At 42.9% G+C, this 24687-nt stretch overlaps 1 protein-coding gene across 10 annotated transcripts in view; it reads left to right on the forward strand.

Annotated features, from left to right (window-relative positions):
• The window catches only part of ZNRF3 (zinc and ring finger 3), a 205526-nt gene that overhangs the window by 175926 nt on the left and 4913 nt on the right, over positions 1 to 24687 (forward strand). For 6 of the 10 annotated variants that reach the window (XM_050924040.1, XM_050924033.1, XM_050924034.1 and 3 more), the window contains 4 exons: positions 11984 to 12058; positions 17032 to 17163; positions 18546 to 18656; positions 22995 to 23162. In XM_050924040.1, the coding sequence (XP_050779997.1) occupies positions 11984 to 12058; positions 17032 to 17163; positions 18546 to 18656; positions 22995 to 23162 (486 nt within the window). Of the gene's footprint in view, positions 1 to 11983; positions 12059 to 12172; positions 12359 to 17031; positions 17164 to 18228; positions 18275 to 18545; positions 18657 to 22542; positions 22700 to 22994; positions 23163 to 24687 lie in introns of those variants that run through there. The other 4 variants (XM_050924039.1, XM_050924038.1, XM_050924036.1 and 1 more) reach the window with 4 other exon arrangements.

Here is a 24687-nt window from a genome sequence, read left to right on the forward strand (position 1 = left end):
AACTAACTATTTATATCCTGCAAGCTTTTGGGGCCCTCCTATGGAGTGCTGTATTGATGTTCGTCAATCCCAGGCTTTTTGTTGCTTGCTTATGGCCTATTGCATTGTGCCCCCTAACCCTAACACCCCCTCCCCGAAGTCTAGCAACTTAGGATTGGTCTACGCTACCGGTTAAGCTGGAGTAACTTGCATCGCTCGAGTGTGAAAAAGACACACCCTCCTGAGCGAGATAAGTTACATTGATTTAAATGCTGTCCATACTGGCATTATGTTGGTGGGAGACACTCGCCCACTGACATAGTTTCTGCCTCTCGCGAAGGTTGAGTTATTATGCTTACAGGAGAACAGTCTCCCAATGGCATAACTCGTCTTCACCAGACATCACTGTATGGAGCACTTTCCCTGTTTTCCTGTACATCCCAAAAATATTCCTGTAAGTTTCCCAAGCATTGGAGATTTGGGGAGGAAATTCAGTAACGTTGAAGATCTAATTTCTGGGACCCTCCCCATGCTTCTGTCTTGTGGTGGTTTTTTTTTTTTTTTCCCCTCCCTCAACTTCTTCTTTTCCTCTAGATTAAGCTGTCTGGTAAATGCCTCTCTGCCTTAACCTGACATGATTATTTCCTCTGTATCCTTCTGAGTGATGATCACCAATGGAGTAAATATGCCTCTCTTACCCAGAACTCTAAATTGCCTTCATTATTTCAGTCCCCTCCAGGTACCATGGTGTGAGATCCTCCATGGGAATGAAAATGTTCTAAAACCTTAACTGGGCCAGGATGATTTTCATTTGCAGCTAAGGTTTAAGACCACTGTAAAAGTTTATGCAACACATGCACTGCACGCTCTGCATACATTCGTCTGTGAATCTGGGACTGCCAATTAAATGTTTATCTTAAAAGATTCTAATTCCTCTTTGTTTTATTGGCCCTTGGCATCTTTCTCTTATTTCTGTTCCCTCTAAAAATAGTTACTGATATTCAGCTCTAACAAAACTAATGTCATACTGCCTTGGGCAGCTGTTACATTTACCAACTTCTTTAAGGATCAGCTTAAAATCTTTCTAGCACATTGTGCTGGACTGATTGTCTGGTCTTTACGCTACCAGCAATTCTGTTCACCAGGACCTGGACTGAGACCCATTAACTCTCTTTACATGGCACACTGAACCACCATCAGATGGTAATAACTTTTACTCATTACCAGACTGGGCTGGATTTAAACCAGACATCTAGAGGTGAACCGTTCTATATCAATATCTTGAAACAGGTGGCTTGCTCCCCCTGTCCTCCTTCTGGGATCAACAAAATCACCAGTCCAAACAAAACAGTCTGCCTTTGCCTTTGCTCTCTCTGGTCCCTCAGTCCTGGTTGGACTCAGACTGTCGGCCATCACTAAGTGCTCAGACACAATATCCCTTTCTCCTTCTACTGGGGGCATCTGCTTGTCCCTCTTGATCGTGCTGCTCCAATTTAGGGGATCTGGCCTGTCACTCATCTCTGGGTTCTAGTGTGAATGGTGGAGCAACATATCCCCTTCACTCCAAACCACTTTTCTTCCTTTTCTGGTCCACTTCCTGTGGGATCAGTCAGTCCTAGACCAGGGCTGTATGACTGGAGAGCTTTCCAGCCCCTCCCAGTCCTTGCAGATTTCTCTCAGCTATTCCTCGGGTTCTTCTCAGCTGGTTCGCCTGCCAGTTCCTCCCTATTATTGAGTATGCCTGGCAATTGAATCACCTACAATTCCTTTTCCTTAAAGGACAGAGTGACTCGACAGCAGTGAGCCTCCTTAAAGAGGCTGACAGGTTCAGTTACGATGGAAAACAGGAATAGAAAATTATACATCTATGTAAAGTGGCTTAGTTAATGTTGTTAGTAATTTGTTTACATGCTGACAATGTGTTCTTCCCAACAGAAAGGAATAAAGAGGTTTGTCCCAGGGGTCTTACAGTTCTAAGGGATGGAGTCTGTTCAGATACTCGTGTAAATCCACAGTAGTTTCATTGAAATCAGAGGAGTTACTCTGGATTTACACCAATGTAGCTGAAAAGAGAATTCTACCCTAAATATACAGCAATAATCAGGAAGAATGTACTAAATGACCTAGAGCAGTAATACTCAGACTGCAGCTTGCGAGCCGCAAGTGGCTTTTTAATGTGTTTCCTGTGTCTCTTTGCAGCATGTAATATTAAAACACGATGTGAATTAATTATTAACCAATTGGGATGCTGTTATGTTATTAACCAATTAAGTTATCTTGCACTAAATTATTAACTTATTTGACGGGGGAATTAAAATATATAAAAGTACCATAATAAATGAAACAATTCATACTACTATGGCTCTTCTGGGTAATGGAGATTGCTAATTTGACTCCTGAACCACTGGAGTCTGAGGATCACTGACCTAGAGGATGGTTTTATTTTGGAGAATATTTTGGTTTTGTTAAGTTAATTGATACTGGTCTGGGTTTCATATGAGATGAATTCTAATGGGTTGCAGTAGAACCTTTAGCTTTTATGATTTGACATTCGAGTGCTTGATTTCTAACCCTTAACTTTCCAGCATTGCCAGCTACTATTGTGTTTTATATAGTACCATTAATAAACAAGACAGTGGATTTTTACATTTAATTTTCTTTTGTGCTTCTTCAGGACAAAAGTACTGCTAAATTGCAGCGTACAGTTGCCAGGCTTATGCTAAATTGGAGTGGCATTCATTACCTGAGGCATCTTTAACCATTGAGGTGTTGATGGCCTTCAACAAAGGCAAAAAAACAAGTAGAAGAATCTACTGTACAGATGTGGAAATGCCACTTTAAATGATCCTAATATTGACAGTACTAAACTAGTTAATTTTACTTTTTTTTTATTCATGAGGAATACAAATATTTTCTCAGAAAAGCAGGAAATATGGGGGGTAGGGGAAGAGGGGCTTACACACTGTCAATGCAGAATAGCTGCATTGATTTTGCTCATACTTTCAAAAAAATTTGTTGTGGTTGGAACCAAGAATAGAGAAAATTTCAGTCCAAATGGAATTTGTTGAATCTGTTTATAAGCAGCTGAAAAAAGAAGGGTTAGGAAGGATGTTGGAATGCAACCTATATCACTAGCTGCTGGCAGAAGCTTCATGGCATTGCTACAAAATCATCATTAAACTCTTGTGAACAATGTCATGTGCATTTTCCTTGCCATTATTGCTAATTAACAAGATAGGCCTTTTTTTTTTCCCTTCATTAGTAGGCTGTTCACCCGGCCTGAATCACTCTATAATATTACAGTGCTGTGAATGGCCACAAACCTGCACTCTACCTTCTCTAAAGGCTCCCAAAGACCATGTTTTTCCCAGTCAGATTGTGAGAAGTGTAGGCCATAGGTAGTCAATTATTTTTTGTCAAGGTCCAAATTTCTTGCTCAAGAAAATAATAACAATAATAAGTTAAATAAAAAGATTTAGAGGTCCATTCAACGGCATCTGGCAATATGAATTTAGGCCATGGTCTGCCTATTGACTACCCCCGGTATAAGCTATTTCTGTATGGCAGATTGATGTCACCTGTGACTATCAGAGATGCTCTCTGCTACCGCCACCCTATTCATTGTGTGAACTTGTGATCAATAAACACAGTTATAAATGGGATTCTGCTGAAACCAACTGGCCAGAGAGTGGCCATAAATACTTGGCATCTCTGAAAATCAAACCCTTAACGGCTTTTCCTCTGTACCTGGGTTCTGACTTCCTCTTCCTCCCTGGGGCTGCGTTCTTACAATTAATTAAGGTATAGGACAATACAGGTATAGGACTAGCACAGGAACAGCTGTGTAAATGGTCCCTAAGCTTCTGGACCCCATCTTGAGGCATGACTGTGCCCTACTCAACTAAGATGGTGCATAGTTTTCTTGCTACATTCTTATACAGCAAGTGCATTTCTATCGAATGCCACATTACACCCCTCTTAATCCATGTGCAGGACTTCAGCTCCTTTTGCAGCGGCATTCCAGCCCAGACCTTATAGAGGGCTCCCTCCTCAATGTGGACTGGGGTCAGTGCTGGGGAGAGGTAGAGATAGGGTTGACAGGGTTGGAGAACAGGCACATTACCCCCATTCAAGCTCTGTGGAAGTTCATGGGAAAAGTAATACCAGCTTGCAGGGTATATCAACTGATCTGCAGACCCTCCCCCTTTTTGGGGACCCAAGTCACCCGCCCTCAGGGTGTTGAGTCTAACTAGTGGCCAGAGCCAGTGGCAAGAGTACAGGGCCTCTGTACAGATGACCCTGCCCTTCCACAGATCCAAGGGCCTACAGAGATTGTGTGGAGATAACTCTCCACCACAGATGCTACCTTACATTCTTTGGCAAAGAGGAGACTTTTGCCCCACTTTCTCACCCTCCCTATCCTAGATCTTTGCTCGGTTAGGCCTCCCCTCTTGTCAGCTTCCTTGGGTTTGCTGGAAATGGCTCCTGTCCAATGGGCCTTTGGTGGGTTTTTTTTAATGATGCTAAGACAATTTCCACATCCAGAACAAAGTTTTATGGTGGAGTTAGGGTTGCAAGCCCAAACCAGTTGTGTGAATGTGTGTTATCTCATGAGAATATTGGAGTTAAAAAAAAATAAACCCAAAAACCCCACAGACCTAAATAACGTCCCCTTACTCTCCTCTCCCCCGCCCTCCAAAAAAAACAAAAAAAAGATTGAATACCAGGAAATGGTGTATTTAAGGTTCAGTTTGTCAAGCAAGACACCAAGTGACCTGACTTTTCCAGGTAGATCATTCCTAAAACTTATTCATAAGATGACTGTGATGTTTATGGTTTTTTATTTATTCTAGTGAGATGTAGAAGAACTTTACAGATTCCTGCTTAGACACACAGAATGCCGAAGGCATTTATTCCCCAGTCTTCATTAATGGCCCATTCCTACCAGGAGCAGAGAGTAGTCAGTATCTCAGGTGCTTAGGGCTTAAGCCTGAAAGGAGCTATGATTCCATGTGGCAGCCAAGTACCCAAATATTGTTATACATATACACAGAGCTAGCATATCTCTATATGCAACCATGCAAATGCTCAAATAATTAAATTAGAGCTCTTTTTTTAAAATGGCAAAAGTTAGAATGGTGCCAGATATCATACTTGCTTTGGCAGGCATGTATAATAACCAGATCTTAGTCCAGTTTCTGTGATGTATACATTTTTCATATGCCACATGCAGATAGAGGAACATGGGAGGCTTGCTCGCTCTACAAGGTAGAGTTAAGGTTTGGTACCTTGTTTGACAACTAGAACAGTAATTCTGTTTCTGAGGGTTCTAACTTTTGGGAGGAGGAAAGGGGGGCTATTTCTTGTTTTTAACTCTAATGCTCTTGATAAGTAGCATAGGTTCAAACATGGATATGCATCTGCAATGTAGCTTCACTTTGCCAAAGTCATTTGTGTGGGAATTGAGACTTAAGGAAATGTGTTGCTGTTTGACTCTGCATATTATAACCCGGGGTAGGCAACCTATGGCACGCGTGCGGAAGGCGACACGCAAGCTGGGTCCTGGCCACCGGTCTGGGGCTCTGCATTTTAATTTAATTTTAAATGAAGCTTCTTAAACATTTGAAAAAACTTATTTACTTTACATACCACAATTGTTTGGTTATATATTATAGTCTTAAAGAAAGAGACCTAAAAATGTTAATGTATTACTGGCATGCGAAGCCTTAAATTAGAGTGAATAAAAAGACTCGGGACACCACTTCTGAAAGGTTGGTAACCCCTGTTATAACCTCTGTGCAGTAGCCTCCCAACCTCCTACCTTTTTCAGCTTGTACCTTTCTTCTTGGTTTACATTTTGGCTGCTACATTTTTTTTTAAGAGTAACAAGTAGTCTTTAAACATTAACTGATACTTTATTTACTTTTAATGCAGAAAGGCACTTTATGAAGTAGTATCTTCTTAAGTTAGGCTTAAATTGCATCTTCAGTAAGCAGGAGGGCTCTGAGTAAGCAGCAGATAGGAAACTTTCAAAGGTTTAATGACTTTTAATTATCCAAAAAGATGTTTTTGAGGAGTGGGGAGAGAGGCCTTTGTGGAAGCAGTGAGGCTTTGCACCACAACTTTCAAGAGTTCTCTTTATTATTGTGGGGTGGAAGACATGCAGCTGCCTGTTCCTCCCTCTCCTGCAGTGCAGGTGCGAAGGTTTCTCTTGCTGAGTTACCTTCACAGAGCTAAGGGAAAGAGCTGAAAATCAGGTGAAGAAAAGGCCTGTGTTCAGGCCCCTGCCTGCTCACACTCGCTTGCTTCTCAACAAAGTGCTGTGATTTTAAAAACGGAGGGACGGGACCAGAAGGGGAGAGGCTGCGGTGGAGGCGGGGGGGAGAGAAAGAGACTGTGCTTTCTGTGGTGTGTTTGTGGCTTCTGCTCTTTGATCTCTTGCCAGGGAAACCTGGAAGGTCAGGCCAAGCTGCAACTAAATTATGGAAAGTGGAGCTGAGCGGAATGCTGGAATGGGATCCATAGCGTATGCATGTGTATTGTATGTGTAAAGCACTCCGCCCCCACCCAAGTCCGCTCTAACACCCGCTTATATTTCCACATCTGAAGCTTTCATATCTCATTGTCGAACTGAATTACACTTCCTTTATATTTACTGTGAGGAGAACCCCCCTTTCTAATCTGTTCTTGTGGTTACTTTAAGTTGGTAACTTGGTCAGAGACTTGATTTTAGTGTCTGTGGAGATGTAATGAGTCAGACTCTGTAATAGCTTAGTTCACACGTTTGGTCTGTTTTCACCCTTCTGATCAGAATCTAAACAAAGCCAAAGAAAACAGTGTCCAGTCTTTGAAGTGACTGCTGTGCTGCCCCTCACCGTTTCAACCTTTTGTGTGGGGTGTGAGGGGGTGTTAGAGGTAATTTCCTTTGGAATGAAAAGTTTCAGTTTGAAAACAGGGCACTTTTTTGAGACAGGGCTTCCAATCCTTAGTCTGTAGACTGATGAAGGGTTACTTGTGTCATACTTTTGACTCATGCCTCAGGGAACAGTAGCTGACCAGCATGCTTGTTAGCCTTGTGCTTGTGTGGCCACCTTTATGGAAATAGGAATAACAAGGGTGGAGAAAGGGAAAAAGTGACAAGTGAGAATTAAAAGTAAAGTTGAGTTTTCTGCCTTTACTTGGGGCCTAGCAAAATCCTGCCTTGCTTGGTTATAATTGTCTACAGTGAAACTAGCTAAGCAAGTTTGCTGCAGAAATAGGTAGTGGCATTTATTTAATCCCAGTTTCCATGATTGGCTTGTCTACAACCAGATCTCTCTCATATAATAGCCAACATTTTGTATTTTACTGGGACCAGTGGGCTTGCTCTCTCCTGCTGTAGTTGCAACATAATGTTGTATGTTATCTATTAAGTCTGTGTAGTGCTTAGGGCATGTAAAGTGCATTAATATCTCCTGAACCGGAGCTGCGGTCTTATGCTACTTATGCTCCTGATACCACTATTAAGGTTAGGAATTAAAGCTGGTATTGTAATATGTTTGAGACTCACTTTCTTTAATGAGCTGAGTGCATTCAAGTTTATGCAGGGAAGTTGGAGCTGGGGTGGGGGCACTCAAGTCAGGATGTCAGCTGTTCTAATCTTCTTGGCAAAGTGGTAGGACTTATGGCACCATTGCTCAGCAGCTCTGTCAGTAGGTGCTGCTTTGTGGACTAATGCAGCAGCATTTCTCAGCTTCCTCTGCTGTATGACAGTTACTCTTCATGTAGCTGTAACATCCTTTGATTCCCCCAAGCCTCATGCCAGCCAGCCTAGAAAATACCAGTTGGGTTGCTGTGCTGAGCCTTTTATTTGTCTATGGAAGAGGAGCTTGCAATTGCAGTGGCGCGCTAATGCTGCAATACTCAGTGGATATTGTAACATGCTCTCTGGAAATATGCCGCAAGGTTGTGTGGTGTCCCACAAGTACCCAGATGCTAGTAGCTGGAGGCATTGTGGTTCTTTGTCATCTTCAGCTTACAGAAAATACAGGTGTAAGAGTTTGACATTCAAGAGCTGCTGGGCCTTTTTGTTCTTTAGCGTGTATTGTGAGAGAACAAGTCAAGATGAGGCAACCCAAAATTATACCTGATGAGTCTCAGGATCAAATTATAAATTTCTCAAGTCTGCGGAATACTCCTATTAACTAAATTGCTATAGAGAAAAACCTATGAATAAGAGCTTGTCTACACAGAGACCTCAGGAAATGTAATTCAGATTAGCTAAAGCAGTGAATTTAAAGTGGATTAATTAAACTGCATTGAACCTCTGTATGGATGCTCTTTCAGAGTCCAAGTGGCCTCTAACTTCTATGATTCTGTGCTGCAGGATAGTAATGAGTGACCAGACTGTGTGTTTGGTAATTTTTGGGTTATCTACTGCAAACCTGCTTGTTCACCATTCTGTGCAAAATGATCCAAACCCAGACATACTTCAAAAGTATAATAATCTCCAGAGATCAAAAGCTCTTCACATCTGCCCACTGAGAAAGAACTGCTTTCTAACAGGCTCTAAAGTCTACATGCCTGCAACACTTGAGCAAGTGCAGGGCATCTGTGAGAGAACCCTTCTGGGCAATACTGGGTGAGTTGCCACTTCACTGGCACATCTCCATGGCAGAGAAGAAGAGCTTTACTAGATCAGATTCCTTTTAGCACTTCATTCCCAACAGCTATTAGCGATTAGCCAGGTGTTCTGACTTCAAAGGAGATAAATATTTGCTGGGCTGAGGCAGAGACCCTGTCTGGGAGCTGCTTTCCCTCAGGTGCTGTCTGATGTGCTTTATTAGGTTTTAAATGAAAACAATAGAGAGAGAATGGAGCAGAGAAAATGACCAGTTAGTCCTTCACACTTGCAGCCAATTTTGTTTCTTGTGGTAAAACATCAATATTACCCCGTAACAGGGATGTTTGTACCATCTATTTATTTCCTATTGGATTTAAACACATGCTGCATTGTTCTCTCTACAAAGGGTCAGGGCCCTGTGATTTCTCTGTTGTTTTCATGGCTGCATCCCCGAATGCCCCTACTCTACTTGCGCTACACTGACAACATCTTCATCATCTGGACCCAGGGAAAAGAAGCCCTTTAGGAATTCCATGATTTCAGCAATTTCCATCCCACCTCAGCCTGAACCAGTCCACACAAGAAATCCACTTCCTGGACACCACAGTGCTAATAAGCGATGGTCACAAAAACACCACCCTATACCAGAAACCTACTGACGGCTATACTTACCTACATGCCTCCAGCTTTCATCCAGACCGCATCACACAATCCATTGTCTACAGCGAAGCTCTAAGATATGACTGCATTTGCTCCAATCCCTCAGACAGAGAGAGAAACAGCTACAATATCTCTATCAAGCATTCTTAAACTACAAAACCCACCTGCTGAACTGAAGAAACAGATTGACAGAGCCAGAAGAATACCCATAAGTCACCCCTCCAGGACAGGCCCAACAAAGAAAGTAACAGAACGCCACTAGCCGTTACCTTCAGTCCCCAACTAAAACCTCTCCAGTGCATCATCAAAGATCTACAACCTATCCTGAAGGACGATCCCTCACTCTCACAGACCCTGGGAGACAGGCGAGTCCTTGCTTACAGACAGCCCCCCAACCTGAAACAAATACTCACCAGCAACTACACACCACACAACAAAAACACTAACCCAGGAACCTATCCTTGCAACAAAGCCCATTGCCAGCACTGTCCACATCTATTCAAGGGACACCGTCCTAGGACCTAATCACATCAGCCATGCCATCAGGAGCTCGTTCACCTGCACATCTACCAATGTAATATATGCCGTCATGTGCCAGCAATGCCCCTTTGCCATGTATATTGGCCAAACCAGACAGTCGCTATGCAAAAGAATAAATGGACACAAATCAGACGTCAAGAATTATAATATTCAAAAACCAGTTGAACGCTTCAGCCTTCCTGGTCACTCAGTTACAGACCTAAAAGTTGCAGTTCTCCAACAAAAACACTTCAGAAACAGACTCCAACAAGAAACTATAGAACTGGAATTAATTTGCAAACTGTCCACCATTAAATTAGGCTTGAATAAAGACTGGGAGTGAATGGGTCATTACACAAAGTAAAAACTATTTCCCCGTGCTAATTTTTCCCCTACTGTTACTCACACCTTCTTGTCAACTGTTTGAAATGAGCCATCTTGATTATCGCAACAAAAGTTTTTTTTTTTTCTCCTGCTGATGATAGCCCACCTTAATTGATTAGTCTCGTTAGAGTTGATATCGCAACACCCATTTTTTCATGGGGGTGTGTGTGTATCTGTGTGTGTGTGTATTTATAGACTCATAGACTCTAGGACTGGAAGGGACCTCAAGAGGTCATAGAGTCCAGTCCCCTGCCCTCATGGCAGGACCAAATATTGTCTAGACCATCCCTAATAGACATTTATCTAACCTACTCTTAAATATCTCTGGAGATGGAGATTCCACAACTTCCCTAGGCAATCTATTCCAGTGTTTATATTTTTCCTACTGTATTTTCCACTGCATGCATCCGATGAAGTGGGTTTTAGCCCACAAAAGCGTGTGCCCAAATAAACTTTTAGTTTCTAAGGTGCCACAAGGACTCCTGTTGGTTTTTTTTTTTTAATTGGAGTTGTAGTGCTAGTTGTGATGATTCAGTGACAATTGTTTTGCGGTAGGAAGTTACAGGACAACATTTCAGTAGAGGTTGCAGAGACACTTACAGACGCTGCAGTGAAAGGTGCCTGCAGCTCCCATTTCACTATCCCAGAGGATTTTAATACATACCAGTGTCCCTGGCTGGCTCTTGGTCACTCCCAGTTCTGAATTATGGTCCCTTGGTATAAACCAGAAGTAGGCAACCTATGGCACGAGTGCCGAAGGCAGCACGCAAGCTGGTTTTCAATGGCACTCGCATTGTCCAGGTCCTGGAGACTGGTCCGGAGGGGCTCTATATTTTAATTTAATTTTAAATGAAGCTGCTTAAACATTTTAAAAACCTTATTTACTTTACATACAACAATAGGTTAGTTATATATTATAGACTTATAGAAGGAGACCTTCTAAAAACATTAAAGTGTATTAATGGCACGTGAAACCTTAACTTAGAGTGAATAAGTGAAGACTCGGCACAGCACTTCTGAAAGGTTGCCAACACCTGGTATAAACCCTTCACAAATCAAATAGAATTGATCTTCTCTGAGTGGAGATGCTGCATGCAGTAAGACTGACCTCTAGTGGACAGACATAGCAATGTCTTTTCAAAACGTCTGGGGAACACACAGTCCGAGTCTCACTGGACAGAATTTGTCATAACTGCAGAGAGAATGGATTTAGGAGACTTTAAAGATGGCATGTTTAATGGCCCTGAGTCTCCTTTTACGCTTGCCAAAGGTGAACCCTTTTTCCTCTTTCTCACTGCAGAAAAGATTTTCTAATAGAGCCCCACAGCACTTCCTCCCTCCTATGTGGTCTGCAGAGAGGGCTTATCTCTCTTAGTTACTTAATTCTTTCAGTTCTAAGAAATGTTTAAAAAAGTGGTAAAAGTTTAACTCTCATCTGAGACTGAGGGGGGCTGGGAAGGGCACCATGGATGCCCTGGAGCGGTTGGTTACTCCCTGCAGTAGAGATTGTTATCCCTGCATTTGTATTTGCCTTCTGATTATATGGAAATAAAAACCATTTTAATCATGTTTACTTCCTGCCTAGCATGTGAAAGTGAAAGAGAGTAGGCTGCTGCTGGCAGAGGCAGTGCGAGCCCCTTCGGGGCCCAAAGCAGGAACACACAGACATGTGCACACGCGCAAATAGAGGGCCTCCTGAGCTGCTCGGGGCCCTAAGCATGCTTAATCTGCTTATGCCTAGAAGCATCACTGGTTGCTGGGATGGGAAGAGGTAGGGAGCAGGGGGAACATTTCCCTTTTGGGAGGTGTTAAAGGGGCATTATCTTTTTCTCATTGCAGGCAAAGCGGGCAGTGCAGCGAGGAGCCACAGCTGTCATCTTTGATGTTTCTGAAAACCCAGATGCCATTGACCAGGTACAAAGTAGCGAGCCCAGACTTATCCCAGTCTGTATGAGCTTTACCCTCACTGTTAGGGCTGCTGTACACCAAACTCTGAATTGTGAGCTGTGTTCTTTGCTCTCATAATAGAGCTGTCCTAGAATAGACACACCTGCTCTTCTCTCTGGGGATGTGGTGTTTGGGTTTTTCCCTCCCCCTCTTCAAGCAAGTACCCTGACAGAGGGTGGTGGAGAATGGGAAAGCCAGAGAAGTCTGTATTGTTTCCAACTTTTTAATCTGCTGCATTTCTATTGATTCTTCTTTCCGGTGAAAGAGGTAATGTCCCCGGAAAGGGGGGATGTGAGTACTTCCCTTTGCACAGCACACACACGCACTGAGTACCACCTCAGCCTTTTCACTACTTTTTTTTTTTAAGACACTGTTGTAATCTATCTCTGTGTTGTCCAGGATGCTCCCTTCACCCCCTCATCTCAAAGGGAGAGTATTTGGTGTACAGGGTGGAGGGGATGCTTCAGTGTAGTGCCCACTAGCAGCAGCCACTGCAGTTCAGGTTGCAAAATATTTTCTGTTTTACACCCCTGTTTTCTCACTTTTTGGACTGACATTTTCCAGGCTTTGCCTCTTGCTAGTGGAGTTGGTTTTGTGTGTCACTTTTATTCACTTTGGGAGGGTAGGATTGTGTTTTTGTGGGAAGTTTGAGCAAAATCTCTTCAGCCAGTTCTGAGTTATGGGAGCAGGAAAATACTTTTACAAGTGTGGAAAAGAATTCTAACTGCTTTTTTGAACAGGGCTACGACAAAAATAGCTCCAGTATGAAAATTTAAATTGGGCCTGTGTATAGTCCTCGTGGTTGAAAGCCTGCATGATTAGGTTTGAAAGAGCTGGTTTCAATTCTGGAAGAAACATGTTTGAAAATTGAGTACAGAGCATGTATATTAGAGACTATCTGCAAGTGGAGGTGTAAAATGTTAAAACAGATCACTTGCATGTAGCTTAGGCCCTGATTTTGCAACATTTACTTCCATGAGTAATTCTTGATTTTTCACACATGGAAGGAATCCTCTAGTGTGGAAACTGACTGGCTACAGGAGCAAGTGAAACTCTGAGTGTTAGTGCCTAAACTGCTCTTCCTAAATAAACCTTCCAACTGCCTCCTCATAGGCCCAGTCTGCTGCTTCTGTGCAACAGCACACAGCTTCTAAGTAGCTCCACTCTGATCTTGAGGATTTAGCCCCCCACCCTTGGGTTCTGTTGACAGCCCTCCTTTCTCTACTCTCCTGATCTTCTCATTTTTCCCCATCCCTGGGCCAGCAGGGGTAGTGGTGTAACCTGGATGCAGACATGGTAGCACAAAAAGAGCGAGCAGCGGCCCTGTGGGAGGTCACTGGTGACCAGGAGGAGTCCTGCAGCAGTGGATCATGGACTGACGTCAGTGCTTCACTTCAGGCAAGGGAGCAGTCAGGTTCCAGGGGAAAGTGGCATGATATCTAGTACAGACATGGACAGAACTAGGGCCTGTGGGACGTGTGCTCAGAATCTGGTCAAAGGGAATCTGCCCTATACTTGCAAGATGGCTGGGCCATCAAATCCACTGCCCCAAATGCCCATCACCAAATTCAGCACTACTACCCTTGACAACTGTGACCCCCAGTGCCTTGGAATCGTTCCTTTCAGGGATATTACTCCACCTGAAGACACTGGTTTCCTTAATGTGATGATTCATGTGTAGTCACGTTACAGCCCCTGGTCAGTGCTTTAAAGATATAAGGTGAGTCTGCACCTGCCTCTTCTTTGTCGAGCCATCCACTTTCTCATCAAACCACTCTGGTGATCCCTGGGGATAGCTCCTGAGCATGGATCTAAGTGACCCCCTCAAATTCTTCCCTTTCGTCCTTGAGCTACTCTCCTAAGGAAAAGGTGACTTCCAATACATCCTAATAAAATTTTTTGGAAAGCTTCTGAGAGCCTCCAGATAAGTAGTCGTCTTTGTAGAAAAATGAATCCCCTTCTTCCTCTGACTTCTGTTCTGCAGACTTGGGCTCGTGCTCTGGAGCACTTGGTATAAAGGATATTAATTAACTTGTCTTGAAAGTATATAAGGTGTTGGCATTAAGCGAGAACTCAGTGCCATGACTTCTCTGCTAGTATTTCTCCCTCAAGAAAAAGGAAAGCAAGGATGAGGTAGTGAGTGCAGAATGCCTGGTAGAAACATACCAGCATATATGCTACACTATTTGGTTTGGTTTTTTTAATCAGTGAAAAGTGGGATAAATTTGGCTCTCCCCATACAGCGGTCTCAGAGATCCTTAGTGAAAGAATGTATTTACAGCAGTTACTTAAAAGGAACTTTGACACCCTGTGCATCCTGTGCCTTCACATCTAAAGCCTCGTCCTGACTAAAAGCCATGATCCAGGTTTGCAGCAGTAATCTAAGGAAGAGAACTCCCTCTTCCATTCCCCCCCCATCCTGAGAGAAAAGAAAAAGAAGAGCTTGCTGCAAAGGTTGTTTTCGTTTTTTTTACTATCCTAAGGCTTCCTTTGATCATATCCTGCAAGGCTAGATTTAATGGATAAGCTCTCAATGTCAGAGCCTGCAAACTCTAAACAAAGAATCCTTCTGTGCAAACACCTGCTAAGTTGATCAGTCATTTTATTCTGTCTCAGCCTGCACATTATGTATAGAAGAGAAGGGCCACATTTTTTTTCTGTCCCGTTATTTGTTACAAGCTTGCCTCCTGCTCCTAGCCATCACTTAAAGGGAACTATAATTTGGCCTGTGCAGCTCCGCATGTAGCAGCTATTCCTGTGTCACCTCCTGACACAGGTTAATGAGCAAAAGTCACAAGTTCTGAGACCAAATTGCTTGCATCCTTCAAGGCTAAGCAAGTGTTCTCCTTGACCTGTGGTTTGTCACAAGTGCTTCTTCCTGGCACTAGGCTGTGTGACCGTGGAATAGGCTGGGAACACCTGACCTATCTGGACTGTGAACCCTTGTTACAACAGAAAAGTTTGGGGACCCTCTCCCATCCAATCATTTAAAAAAAAATGGAGGATGGCTATAACCTTTTGACCTGTTTGAGGCTCTCTCAGGATCGTGACTCTCAGGCTGAGAATCAATGTTAGATTTTTGTTCCCTCATCTTTAAAATTAACAGAATACTTGAATTCCTAGGGTATAATTTCCAGGGTGAGTCAGGCCCAGAAAATTTCCTTTGAGGGGAAAATAAGTGTGTAAGGGTGTAGCAGTTACAAGGATAGCTGCATCTCTGTCCCCTTCTGGTCATGCCTTGTGATTTTATCTATCCCATGGTTCTTCTGTGTCAGATTAGACCTTTTGAATTTACTGCATATGTCATCTTGTAACAGAGGAGTCCTCTAGTCTAGACCTTTCCCCACTCTGATACATAATATATGCTTAGAGATTGCTAAGGTTTAATACTTTGAAAGGATCTCAAGTAGGTCTGTGCAGTGGTCCCAGGACACTTATAGGGGAAGCAGTTTGTGTGCCAAAATTCTGAGTTTCAGCTATGCTTGTGGCTGTGGTTGATGCTTCAAGTTAGTCTCTAGATTAGAGAGGATTCCTCCATTACATAAAGACATTTTTGGTAAATTCAAACTGTCAGTTTGACTACACACATGAATAATTCTTTGCAGATTAAGACCCAAGTGTGTACCTGTTGGTTCAAGTAAGCATTAGAAGCCAAATAACTGTATCAGTGAGTTTACAAGCTCTGCTGTTGAAGACGGAAAGAACTTATTATTAGCTCATAAGTCAAAGGTCTCATAAGCTAGGAGCTTGAATTTTGCTGATGAAATGTGTGCTGCGTAGATATTCTATAACAGGGGTGGGCAAACTTTTTGGCCTGAGGGCCACATCTGGGTGAGGAAATTGCATGCAGGGCCATGACTGTAGGGCAGAAGGTTGGGGTGCAGGAGGTGGTGCAGGATGCAGGAAGGTGCTCAGGGCAAGGGGTTGGGGTGCAGGAGGGATGTGAGGTGCAGGCAGGGGCTCAGGGCAGGGGGTTGGAGTGTGGGGAGGGGGCATGGAATGCTGGAGGAGGCTCAGGGCAGGGGGTTGGGGTGCAGGCTCCAGCCCCATGCTGCTTACCTGGAGCGGCAGCAGCGCCCCGCGTTAAGGCAGGGTCCTTGCCTTCCCTGGCCCTGCCCCGCTCCTGGAAACGGCCCACATCATGTTCCTGCGGCCCTGGGAGTGCGGGGGTGTCAGAGGGCTGTGTGCACTGCCCTTGCCTGGGGCTACCTCCTCCAAAGCTCCCATTGGCCTATGCAAACACCTGTTCTCACTTTCAGGCGACGTTGTAAACAAGAAGCGAGCAGCATTATCTCCTGTAAATGTAAACAAACTTGTTTGAGCGATTGGCTGAACAAGTAGTACAACTGAATGGACTTGTAGGCTCTAAAGTTTTATGTTTTGTTTTTGAGTGCAGTTATGTAACCAAAAAAAAATCTAGATTTGTAAGTTGCACTTTCACAATAAAGAGATTGCGCTATAGTACTTGTATGAAGTGAATTAAAAATATTTCTTTCGTTTATCATTTTTACAGTGCAAATATTTGTAATAAATAAGTGAGCACTGTGGACTTTGCATTCTGTGTTGTAATTGAAATCAGTATATTTGAAAAATGTAGAAAAACATCCACAAATACTTAATAAATTTCAATTGATATTCTGTTGTTGAACAGCACAATTAAAACTGATCAATCACGATTAATTTTTTTAATTATGATTAATTTTTTAGTCAGTCACATGAGTTAACTGCGATTAATGGACAGGCCTAATTTTAACTCAAGTTTTTAACTTAATTTTATGTTTGTAAAGTGTTTTGAAATTCTCGGATGAAAGGATGCACTACAAAAGGACAAGTGGTGTATCTAGTGCTATCTTCATTCACCCATGGTCTTCTCTCCTTCTCTTGAAAAGAGAGATCTGAAATAAATCTGTTTAATGGAATTTTACTGTGTTCTCATCTAGCTGAACCAGGGCTCAGAAGACCCTTTGAAGAGGCCAGTGGTGTATGTGAAGGGGGCTGATGCTGTCAAACTGATGAACATAGTTAACAAGCAGAAAGTGGCACGAGCAAGGATTCAGCACCGGCCCCCACGGGTGAGGCTTAGTGGGCAGTGGGGATTGTGTTGCTGTTGCTTCATGTAGCACCTTTTAAATAGCATTGATTTGATAACATGTAGTGTGATGCTTTCCATGATTGCTGACTGGAGAACAGTTAGTTACTCACTCAGAAAGTATCATTGACTTCCATGGGATTTCCTAAGTGAGTAACATCTCACCAGTGTTAAGGAGGAGGTTCACAGCCTGGGTCCTATATTTATTACACAGGGAATTTTGTGTGTGTTTGTTTTTTGTATTATAATGGTCCATTAATAAAGAAAACAAAACATTAAAAAAAAAAAAGCAGCTAATAATTGTATTCTACCCCCAGGAAAGCAGTCTGTCTGATGTTAGTGAACATTTCTTGACTGCATTTTTCACACATGGATTAACAAAGAAATCTGAGACTTTATTCTCTAGATTGGAAAGAGTGGATGTTCCCAAGACATCTTGAACACTTCCTACATGTAGTTTATATGAGAAAAGGGAACATAAAAATCAGTGCCAAGTTACAGAGGGGTAGCATGTTAGTCTGTATCCACAAAAACAACTAGGAGTCCAGTGGCACCTTAAAGACTAACAGATTTATTGGGCATAAGCTTTTGTGGGTAAAAAACAAACTGCATCTGACAGCCTGATGCATCTGAAGAAGTGGGTTTTTAACCCATGAAAGCTTATGCCCAAATAAATTTGTTAGTCTTTAAGGTACCACCGGACTCCTCTTTTTTATAAAAATTTGTGTAGACCAGGTTTCTAGTTCATTTTTACTGTATTCCTAAAGCATCAGCTGTATTAGAAAGCATGACTCATTTGAGCAATCGATATTTTCCTGAGGACTCAGATATGTTGATTTTACTTGCTTCAAAAATAGAATTATACCAAAAACCCATTGGAGCTGTTGGTAACTGTGATTCACTCTGGTGAAACTTGTTGTTTGTAGAACCAACATTGAGTTCAGAGCTGCTGTAAACCTTATACTCTAAGGCTGGTCATAACTGTGTCCCATCGCATACTTACATTCCTGCGACAAATGTGACTTCTTCCCATTTTTTTTTATTTCAGATTGTTTGCCATATCCCTGCATGTAAAGGACACCCCTGACTATTAAGTACATGGAATTTTATAAAATAATATTAATTGACCTCACTCAGTGATATTGACTTAAGATTCTGGCTCATGCATCAGGGCTCTCAGGTCAAGAGAGAGGCTAACATATGCAGTGGATTTTTCCACCAATGTGGTTCTTGCCCACAGGGCATTCATGGAAATCATAATTATCAAGAAATTAGAGAAGGGGGAAATGGATTTGAAGGGCATAGCAATGGATTTGAATGTGATCTGCCTGGGGTGGTAAGTTAAATTTCTTCTGTCATCTTCAGCAACCCACAGAGTACTTTGACATGGGGATTTTCCTCGCCTTTTTTGTGGTGGTCTCTCTCGTTTGCCTCATTCTTCTTGTCAAGATCAAACTGAAGCAGCGACGTAGTCAGGTAAGAGCTGCCTGAGCTGGGGATCAATAATGATACTTATTTTGCACTCTGATTGCAGCCTCTACCTTCTAGAGAGTTGGGTCAGTGCTGTTGAAGAGAGAGAAGGATTCACTGTCTGGAAAAACAATCTTTGGGAAAAGGGTACTATCCAAAGATGCATGGCACTTTGAAAAGGTGTGGAACTTTACTAAGAGACCTGCTAGACTCTGCTGTGCTCAATCAGTTGATCCTTGGGTTGGGAGTGCTACAGAAACTGTTATTCCCAAGTGGATAAGGGAGAGAAGCTGATTGGAGTGGTGGTGACAGATTCTAACAAAGGATAGTGGCTTCAAAGCAGGTTCCAAGCTTGTTGGGTGTATAGTATGTGGACCATCAAGATTTCCATCTGGAATTAAAGAAGAAGAGGAGAGGCAGCTTTCTTTTAATGAAAATTTCCCTTGATTCCTAGAGGGAAAAGATTTCAAGGAAAGAAGCCTGATTAGGAATCATCCTGGGAACAGAGATTCAGAGGATCTAAGCTATCTGACAGGAAGGCTGAGTAGGAGAACAGTGTGACAATCAGATGCTAAAGTTCCCTGCAGTTTGTATTTGTCATCTGTCCTGTAATTCCCCTGCATGTATATTGGGCCTTTCATCTGGAAGGAGGCCAAACAAATGTGTAATCATAGAACTCCTTTAACCCTCACCTCTGTGATGGGACTCACCAGGCGTTCTGGACCTACAACACTGAAAAGCAGGGATACTAGAAGGGAAAAGGATAAATTCTGTATTCAAATAAACCTACAATTTGAACTGTAGGGAAGCAGTATGTAATTATCTGAGTTGGCATTGTCTAGCATTGCAAACCTCATAAAGAGTGCCAAAGGATATTTAATCCTCACATTTATTTTACATCTTATGCTATAGGCAGTCTTTCAGATCACAGGGCCTAGAGCAGTGGCTCGCCTCTCAACCTTTCCAGATTACGGTCCCCTTTTCAGGAGTCTGACTTGTCTTGCATACCCCCAAGTTTCACCTCACTTAAAAACTACTTGCTAACAAAGTCAGACATAAACATACAGAAGTGTCACAGCACGCTATTATTGAAAAATTGCTTACTTGCTGATTTTTACCATATAATTATAACATACATTGATTGGAGTATAAATATTGTACATACATTTCACTGCATAGTATATAGAGTGGTATAAAGAAGTCCTTGTATGAAATTTTAGTTTGTACTGACTTCGCTACTGCTTTTCATGTAGCCTGTGTAAAACTAGGCAAATATCTAGATGAGTTGATGTACTCCCTGGAAGACCTTGGCATACCCCCAGTGGTATGCATACCCTGGTTGAGAACCATTGACCTATAGTACCCTGATGGAGCATTACAGTCAATACTGACACACATTGGAAAGTTCTCTCTGCTGAGTCATCTTGTTAGCACTATGTTGGGACATTGGGGTCTGCACTAATGTTTCCTGTAATTATTTACATTAATGTGCGGAATGTATTTTGTAATGGTTACCAATATGAAGGTGATGTATGGTGGGGGTGGGGCCAAGGGCTGGGGCAGAGGGTTGGAGTGCGGGGGGCAGGGGGGCGGGAAGGGCTCCGATTAGGGGTCAGGCTTGGGAGTGGGGCTGGGGATGAGGGGTTTGGGGTGCTGGAAGGGGCTCAGGGCTGGGGCAGAGGGGTGGAGTGGGATGGGGGCAGGGCTTTGGCAGGGGTTCAGGCTCTGGAGTGGGGCCGGGGATGAGCAGTTTGGGATGCAGGCTGCCCCAGGGCTACAACATGGAGAGAGGGCTTCCCCCAGCCTTCTCTCGCAACAGCAGCTCTGGGGCTGGGGGAAAGGTGCCACTCCCGCCCGCCTGTGTGGCACTTGATAGCCCGCTGCGCAGCTTAGAGGGAACTTAGGTCTGCACTGACCTATAAAAGAGTATATCCCATATTGGGTCGCAGATGGAGATTTAAAAGCCACAAGGAAGCATATCATCATCTAGTACAACTTCCTGGACAACACAGGCCGTAGAATTTTACCCATTAATTCCTGTATCGTGGCCATATCATGTGGCTAAGCTAAAGCAGGTCTTTCAGAAAGACATTCAGTCTTGATTTAAATATTTCACATGATGGAGAATCCACCAAATCCCTTAACATGTTGTAATGGTAATTACCCTCGCAGTTAAATTCAGACTGGAAATAAGGTACACATTTGTTTTCTTGCTTCAACTTCCAGCTATTGGATCCTGTTATGCCTTTGTTTGTGAGATTGAAAAGCCCTGTACTATCTAAAATTTTCTCCTCACCTAAGTGCTTATAAACCTCAATAATGTCAGCTCTTATCTTCTCTTGGGTCAACCAAACAGACTGATCTTCTTACCTTCTCACTGTCTAAGGCAAATTTTCCAGACCTCAGATCATTCTTGAAACTCTTGTCTGACCACTTTGCAGTTTTTCAACATCCTTTTTGAAAGGTGGATCTGGATCCAGACACCATTTTCAGTAATGGTTTCACCAGTTGCATATACTCAGATGGTACCATCTTCCTGCTCCTAGTCATCATTCTTCTGCTTTTATACATACATCTTAGCTCTCTTAGCCACTGCATCCCACAGGTACACAGTTCAGTTGGTTGTCCATTTTGACCCCTAAATTCTTCTGAGTCCATGCTTTCCAGAATACATTCTTCCATTCTGTGTTTGTAACCTACGTTATTTCTTCCTAGATGTATGAACTTGTATTTTGCTGAATTACAGCTCATGTACTTTGAATAAGGCTACGTTTCAGTCACAGGTATTTTTAGTAAGTCATGGACAGGTCGTGGGCAGTAAGCTAAAATTAACTGCCCATGACCTGTCCATGACTTGTACTATATACCCCTAACTAAAACTTGGGCTGGGGGACCACAGGGGCTGGGGGGTGGGGCGTGTGGCCTGGAACCCCCACTGGTGTTGGGATGGGAGAGTTGGCAGGGCTGGCGGGCTCCCTACCTAGCTCCACATGGCTCCCCAGAAGTGGCATGTCCCTGCAGCTCCTAAAGGGAGGGAAGGCTAAGGGGGCTCCATGTGCTGCCCCTGCCATGAGCGACTGCTCCACAGTACCCATTACCCGGGAACTGCAGCCAGTGGAAGCTGCGGAGAAGAGGTGCTTGCAGGCAGGGGCAGCACGCAGAGCCCCTCCGCCCAGGAACTGCAAACACATGCCAGTTGCTTCTGGGGATCCCTCCTGAGGTAAGCGCTGCCATGCACCCCAGCCCCAGTCCTGTGCCCCCTCCCACACCCAAACTACTGCTGCTGCAGGGTGTGGGTATGTTTGTAGCCTGAGATTGCCTCAGCCCCAGAGCCAGCCACACTGGCCAGTGCAGAGGTTACAGAAACACAGAATTCATGACCTCTGTGACAGACATGCAGTCTTAACTTTGAAGTGAGCCCAGCTTACCAAAGAATTGAGACCACTGGGTCTAAATGACCTCTGTCTGTCTGTCTTTTAATAGATGCTGTATAATATCTTGCCTAGTTACTGTAGAAGTAGAAAGTATGTTGTCGTTGGTCTTTTTCTCCAAATAGAGAACAAAAGTTCGTCTTTGAATACTTGCCTTTTCTGATTCAATGTTGACAATTTTACCACTTCTCGTAACACTTATTACTAGGTTGTTGTGTTTTTTCTGTTTCATTGTTCCTTTTTATTGTCCTTAACCCTACCATCCAAAGACTTTTTTCCTTGGCACTTTTGACTTTTATCCATTTCTGTTTATAGTTATTGCTATCAATTTCCTTATTTGCTAAATATATATATTTTTATTTTGTAGCGGTGCTTTCATTCCTCTTTTTAGTCAGAGTGGCTTTTTAATTGAAGAAAGTCGTCTTTTGTGTTTGTAGAGCTGTAGGTGTCTTGGGGATCTAGCAAAATAAAATATTCTTAAACAATTCCCAATTATCACTCACATTTTTCTGTTTAAATTTTTCCTCTCAATCAGTTTTGCTCATTTTTTTTCAGGTTTGGAAAACTACTTCTCGCCAAGTGCCATGCATGTGCGTGCTCTCACACGCATAGGTTTTGGTTGGTTGGTTTTATGTTTTTGTTTTTTAACTGGTTAGGACTGTGTTTGCACAGAGAATGTTTAGGTCAGTGTTAAGTTGATCACCCACGCTCCTCCCTGTAGCGTATGTCATTTCCAAAGTGTCTCCCACAGAGAGAGAAGCCTAATCAGGATCTGCTTAGCTTATGAGACTTGACACCCATCTCAGCCTGAGGAGATATGGTTACAGATGTTAATTGTTAGGAACAGCATTATTTTTCTGCTATTCCAATTGCCTCAATCCCTCAAGCAGCAACATTGTGTTTTATATTGTAGAATTCCATGAACAGGCTTGCAGTGCAGGCACTGGAAAAGATGGAAACCAGGAAGTTCAAGTCCAAAAATAAGGGTCACCGTGAAGGAAGCTGTGGAGCTCTGGACACACTAAGCAGCAGTTCAACCTCTGACTGTGCCATCTGCCTGGAGAAATACATCGATGGGGAGGTAAAAGAAAGCAGTTTCTCTAACCTGGTTGGCTGATGCTGCTGGGCCAGTTTTGGCACGGTTGTCACCTAATGGGTATTTGTTGGCACATGAACCAAGAGTGGGGATCAGTGGGTAGGAGGTGTGGCAGCGTTGATTGCATCCAGCTGAAAATGTAGGGAGGTCTCCTTCTCCAAAACTGGATCTCATAGACCAGGTGTAGTTAATAGATGCACTGGGGGCCAAATGTGGACTGCCAGATGCTTTTGAGTGGACCCCGAAATCTCTTTATTTACTTATTGTTTTTTTTTTATTATTTTCTCTGGAGTCTGGACCTTGGTCACCCTGATTTCAAGGACTACGTCAGCAATTACATTTTGTATGAATGGGTCATCTCATAGCTCCGTAGGCTCATTCAGGAAGAAAAACAATGACTGCACTGACCACAGAGCCATTTGTCTAGTTATGTTGATAGAGCTGCATGTTTTCATACATGGCACTGTGCTCCAGGCTGTGCAAAGCAGTTCTTATCAAAGTCATAGACATCCACCCTGACAGCCTGGCACCATGTAATGCTCAAAGATCGAGTCACAAATATTTCTTGGTTCCAGATTTTGTTTGAGCATCTTTAGAAGTGTTTCATCTGCACTCCATGTCTGTTGTTGCTAGATCTTAATTCATATACAGAATTTGTTTTGATAAATGGGTCTCAGGTATACAAATTACATAATCAGTCCATCTGAGTTGATAACAAATCAAAATCTAATGACCCTCAATACCAGCCAAACCAGCTTGCACTAAGACTTCTGTGTAGGACACCTGATCCTGCCATTTGGTGCTCAGTAGTCATTGTAGGTGTCACAAGTTGAAACTTCCAAGCTTTTTAATATACCTGTAGACCAATATCATGAGGACAATAGTATTATAGATCTAGATTTGCATCTGTAAACAGATTCCATGTTGCTTCCAGATTTAGTGATAAAGGCGACCATATGATGCACTGACTTAATTCACATATCCACTCTGTGATTGATTTGCACTTCATTGTTTAACATGCTGCCAAGATAAGTAAACTGTTTGTCAGCTTGAAGTGTGGTATCTTCCAAGCTTATTGATGGTTCTTGAGAAAGTTGCTGAGGAGCTGGCTGGTACATAGCTTCAGTTTTTGTTCGGCTGAAGGTAAGGCCAAAGTATAAGCAGCCTCAGCAAAGCAGTTTGTAAGATCTTGTTCTGCTTCAGAATGTGCCATCAAAGGCAAAGTCATTCCCAGAGAGTAGTAAAGTGTTGCTCTAGGAACTGCACTCTTGATGCGTGGGCTGCTTTTAAAGAGTGAAATAAGAAATAAGATCAGGATGTAAGGATATTTTCAGATCTATAGGTTACTTTACAAATCTAGCAAAGCAGAAAACCACTGCTAGCTGTTGCAGGTAGAAACACTGCTAATTCCGGAGTTCCCATCCAAGGGACAGAGTTATTTCCGAATATGTACAAAGTGCCACACCCCAGTAATCAGTTGAAGATGGCAGCCAATGAACTGACTGAGGAT

The sequence above is a fragment of the Gopherus flavomarginatus genome, chromosome 15 (genome assembly GCF_025201925.1).
Source record: "Gopherus flavomarginatus isolate rGopFla2 chromosome 15, rGopFla2.mat.asm, whole genome shotgun sequence".
In the NCBI taxonomy this organism is placed as follows: Eukaryota; Metazoa; Chordata; order Testudines; family Testudinidae; genus Gopherus; species Gopherus flavomarginatus.